Source organism: Buceros rhinoceros, unplaced genomic scaffold (genome assembly GCF_000710305.1).
Source record: "Buceros rhinoceros silvestris isolate BGI_N320 unplaced genomic scaffold, ASM71030v1 scaffold15755, whole genome shotgun sequence".
Taxonomy (NCBI): Eukaryota; Metazoa; Chordata; class Aves; order Bucerotiformes; family Bucerotidae; genus Buceros; species Buceros rhinoceros.
Window position 1 is genome coordinate 26,454 of NW_010411276.1, and position 5,204 is coordinate 31,657.

Here is a 5,204-nt window from a genome sequence, read left to right on the forward strand (position 1 = left end):
CAGGTGGAGCTGCTGGTTGTTTGGTGTTTCTCAGTCTCGTAAGATTCTTTTGGACATTGTTTCAAACATGGTGTCTAGCATTTTAATAAACAGTTCTGGCAAAAATGAGAACAATTCCTTCAGCTTTCAGTTTGATTTGCATTTCTTTAGGATTAGGGAAAAGATGGACACAACAGACAAAATAACACCAGTCCTCTTCTTTTCCAGTTTGAAATTGGTCCCTGTGGCTGCATCCTGCTGACGGTGTCTGTCATCTTATCAAGATCCATCAATCTGTGAGTGGCTTTGTATCCCTGTATCATAACGTACAAAGAAAACAAGCTGTGCTGAGTTAGGAAGCAACCATGATGCTCTTAACTCTCTGGCCTTTTTAGTCTGCCTTGATGTTTACTCTGGTAAATATGGGGGAGTTTCGCCGATTTAATCGCTTATCTTAGCTGTGTGTACACACGCTTGTATCTGTATGTGCATGTATGTTACAGTGGCAGTGGTCTGAGCACCGTATCTCGTATCGATGACTCCATCTAAACCTTCAGCATCGTGTCTGAGGTAGCTGCCTGTGCTCCCTGTCCTCACAGCTGAAAGCAAGGCTTGTTTGGAGGGTTATTTATTTCCCGTACTTTCAGTCTCTGTCTGAGGGGTGATTAACTCGCTTGTGATGCCCAGCCTCTCTGCTGATGATAATGATAAGGAAAGGATGCTATAACCTGGCTTAGGCAGCTAGGTTTGAGGTAGTTGTCAGTAAGGTATGAGAAATCCGCTCTCAGTTTAGTGGTGCAGTAAATACACCGAGTGCCAACGCAGAATTAGTCATTATAGCCTTTTTTAAAAGCAAATTGTGCTTTTATACAGATTAAACCCATTTCTGTGGTACTGTGAATATCAGAGAGGGTCACAATATAAAACCTTTCTTCATTTTGTCCAATTCCGCTCTTGTGAAAATCTCCTCACGTTCTCTGCAAGAGGAAGGGCCGTTCCCTGACAACTCATGCTAACAACTGTCATGAAGAGAGCCGCTGCTCTTGAAAGCAGTGTGGGGTTGATTTGCATCCGCTTCTACTTCTTCCATCTCTGCATTGTCTGGAAAAGAAATAGCGACTTGGTCCACATTTGTGATAACACGTTCTGTTACTCCGCTACTGAGATTCCTACAGGTGTTTGCAGATCCGTTTTTTGGTTTTGTTATAATTTCTTCCTTTCTTTTGCATACAGTAACACTACAGGGGATTGGCTTGACTCCACTTTTGCACTCTAACACAAATAACATGGTCATTTTATAGCATTTGTCATTTACTGTCTTTTTTCTAGCTAGTTACAGCAGAAAGGTCCGCATTAGTAAAGGTATTTGAGTGAGTGACGAAACATTGGCATTTGTGGGATCTCCACCTACTTGTGATTGATTGCACTGCTTTACTAGCTATAACGTGGTAAACGTTCTTTACTAACAGACGCAAGGAGCTTATTTTCCCCGTTGTTTCTCAGTTCTTAACAGATGGGTTATGACAAGGCCAATCACTCATCTGTGTTTTTATCGGGGGAGCTGAGCTGAGCGTCTGAAGTGAACGTGAAAAGCCCTTAATGTGCCTGTTTGCATTTTTAGGTATCTAAATATTTTAACAGTGCTGGTCCACAACATCAGAATTGTTTATAAAATTTCCAGATTCATGATTTAATCACAGAACTTCATCTTAAAGTACCATTACTCTGCTAGCTTGGGACTGTGTGATACATATGTGGTGTTTTGTTTTTTTTTAAAGAAATAGGGATTTTTCTCTGTCTCTAGACACAGTGGAATGTGTTTTCAGAGCTTTGCATAAATTTTTATTGAAGTGTGAACTGAATCTTGTTCATGTAATTGTCAGTGATAGATTTGCATGGGTGGGTCATAGTACTTCTCTAAGGATATTACAAATATCAAGAGAAATAACTCGCTGCTCATATCATCAAGAAATATGTACCTTTTAGTGAGTGTTACAAGCATTGTAAGTGATTATTTACATAACTGACATAGTTCTGGATGAATAGTTGAAGACAAATACAGGTCATTTTAAGTAATGGAATTTTCATGCAGTTATAGAACTCCCTGGGATTTATTTTTTTTTTTTTGTCCCAGTTTTTTAACTGAAAACCAGAGTTTAAAAGAAAAATAAAGAAAACTTGTGGAAGTTCCAATCATCCTGATTTTTGATACATATTCTATTGAAAAGGCTGGATTGATTATTTAATTCTAGTTAACATGTTAATAATGCAAAGCGCTATACATGGTGAAAAAACAGTCTCAACTATACTTACCTAGTGATGGGCTTTAAACAGGCTGTTACAAAAAAGGAGGGAAGTTCCCATAATTTAAATATCTGCACATATCAGTTTGATTTTTTATGACAGACAAAGAAGAAATAATGTGTTGGGAGTTATAGTGGTAAGAAATAAACCCAGAGTAACACCGTGGTAATGTCTTTGTATAAATATGTGATGGTCTCGTGTCCTTATCTTGCATGTAGACTTGTCTCCCCGTCAGTAAAGACACCTTAGAACTAGAACACACTGGGAGTCAAAACCAAAGGTTCCCTGGAGTGTGGACTACTTTCTGCTTGAGGACAGGTGAAATAGATCCTCTTTGGCATTGAATCACGTGAAGATGGGGCAAAAACGTGGTAAACATTTAGGCATCCTTGCTAAGGTTGAATAAGACATGATTATACTCTTTTTCTCAGAGTTTGAAAACTTGGATGTTCTCATGGAAATGCTCAGGCTTCGATTTTAAAACAAACCATAGGACTTCTTTTCCACGACATAACTTCCAGTACTGGGGGATTAGGAGGCTAAAAGTGTGAAGAGGTTCAAATAAATTTAGACAAATTTCTGAACCGTACATGCTTCAGTTTCTTTAAACCCACCCATCCAGATGTCATCTCCATGTGCCCCGTTTTTGTGTTCTGCCGTGGTGTTTGCTGCTACTGCTGCTGCTGCTGCCTGGATTCTGGGGCAGGCTGACTTTTGGTCTGGCTCCGTAATTTTTGCCTTGTTTTGACTCTTCTTGTCAACGGAAATTCCAGATTTCAGCTGGGTCTGCTGGGCAGTTGTTCTGGATCACTGACAATCTCAGTATTTTCGTTTAATGGGATCGCATGCCAGGAAATGCAGGGGCTTGCACTGCTTTGTAGATTTGGGTAATGAGTTTATCATACTCTGTGCACTAATGATCATCACTGGTAGAGCTGATAACAAATGGCCCAAGACGAGTGAGAATTCCTGAGGAAGTTGCTGAGAACGTGTTGTTGCTTCTGGTACAGGAAGGAATGCTGGTCACTAACAATTGCAATGAAAAATCAAAAAACAGTGGGCGTATTGTACTAGCTCAGGGGACTAATCTCCCGTAATGTGCAGAATGTGTCCTAAAATCTTCATGCGTGAGAGCTACAAGATATTTACCATGTACCTGGGAGAGACTGAGCTTAAAGGTGGACTGCAAGCCTCCATGTGAGCCTCTCCATTACACCTGAGAACGGCACCTTTCATGTAGGAAAGTTATGAATGCTCAGGAATGATTTACACTGACACGGTAACGACAGCTTCAGTGTCCCCCCTAGTCTTGCTGAAGTTACCGCCCTCACTGGACGGGCAGCCCAGGCTTTCTCTGCTGGATGCACTCACGGCCTCTAACAGTTGGCAGCTTCTGCCCTGGGCTTGCTCATGCAAAACCAGTGCTAAGTGGGCACGTGGCTGATTCGCATCCAGTGACTGAAAAGCCTTCGTTATATTTCAGCTTCTTACCTCCCAGCCACACTGGTGGCTTTCATTGCCCTGTTTTCCTTCGTCAGCACAACAACTTGACTGCGTAAAGCCATCATTACCAGAACCTGTCGTAGCAAAGAGCCTATTGAATGAGGAAATCCCTTAGGTCAAATTCCTTCATGGAAAAGCCGCTTTTGAGCTACCCGGAGACAGTAAATAGAGCCTCAACTGAAGCACAGACTCATCGTGTTCCTCACCAGTTTGCTGACCAATAGAATCAATCCACCAGTGTTTGCAGACACTTCTGTCGGCTTGGGGATGCTTTATCGCTGGCTGAGGGCAGATCACAAACGTAATTCCGCAGTCAGCATTGGTCATTTGGATTATCTGTTCAACTTCTTCTCTGAGGTGTCTGTGTGAGAACCAAGAAAACAGGCTTTATCTAGGGGGGAAGAAAAAGGAGAGTGATTTTGCAAGGCAAGAGGAGGCTGTGTGCTTCGTTAAGGTTGGCCACTTACAAACCTGGGAGAGGGCACGTCAGCACCTCTTTCCTTATGGTGATCACACAACTCTAGTAACTACCCTCCCATAGTCTTCACTGTTCCAGAAATGTGTGCGGCCCTGTTTCAAAATTATTTGTGCCGCGTCCATTTCTGAGGTTGGGAATTTCGGTGTTTGCTTCATTTATTTATTTTAAGCCAGTACATTTTTATTAAGTGGAAACAATCACATTTTGGTTCCTTATCAGTCTAGGACTTAGCACCAAATCAGCCTGCCCTTAGCTATTAGTAATTGATCTAATTCCCTGAAATCTGCCATCAATTAACAGTTGTTTACTAAGGGGAAATAGTATGATTTAAGCTATGTTGTTCTGTGCTCTTCATCACTTACTCTTCATTCCTGTGTACTGATTTACTGAACTAGGCAAGTTACAGAGCTCCTGTACTTTCCTGAAGGAGTAACTTGCTCATCTGAGGAATATGGTTTTTAAGTGCTCTGAGGTTGTTTCACGCGCTGTGTGTTGCCATCGTTAGTGTGCCCTGTGCTATGCTCAGATACAACTGTAGCCAACTTATCTACTTCTGCATTTATTGGCTTTCAAGCCATATTCTGAGAACCTTCCTGCTTTGATCCATTGGCAAACTATTTTTATCAATTTTAAGAAAAGGTAAGTCTGTCTTTACTCATCTCCACAGGAGAGCATTTCAGTGTGAGACAACTGTGATGTATGTACATTATATATTACTTTATATTACATTATATATACAGTACTACCTGCGGGCTGTAAAACAGAGCAGAAGCTCCTTGTCAAAGAGTCAGAAGGAGTAAAGGCACATGCAGAGTCACCTCACGACTCCCTGGTATGTCTGCCTGTGTGTTCACTGACTTACAGGGCAAACAGATGTGTCCATCCTTGTTCCACAGAGGAGGCAGTCACCCCAGATGCGCTTCGGGGGCAGAGACAGCTA

General features: G+C 41.7%; 1 protein-coding gene across 1 annotated transcript in view; it reads left to right on the top strand.

Moving 5' to 3' along the window:
• FAM188B (family with sequence similarity 188, member B) overlaps window positions 1-275 on the top strand; it is a gene marked incomplete at its 3' end in the record, with an annotated part of 25,813 nt that extends 25,538 nt beyond the window's left edge. The window contains exon 11 of the mRNA XM_010135958.1: window positions 208-275. Within this exon, the coding sequence (XP_010134260.1) occupies window positions 208-275 (68 nt within the window). The remainder of the gene's footprint in view (window positions 1-207) is intronic.
• Between the last annotated feature and the right edge of the window lie 4,929 nt (window positions 276-5,204).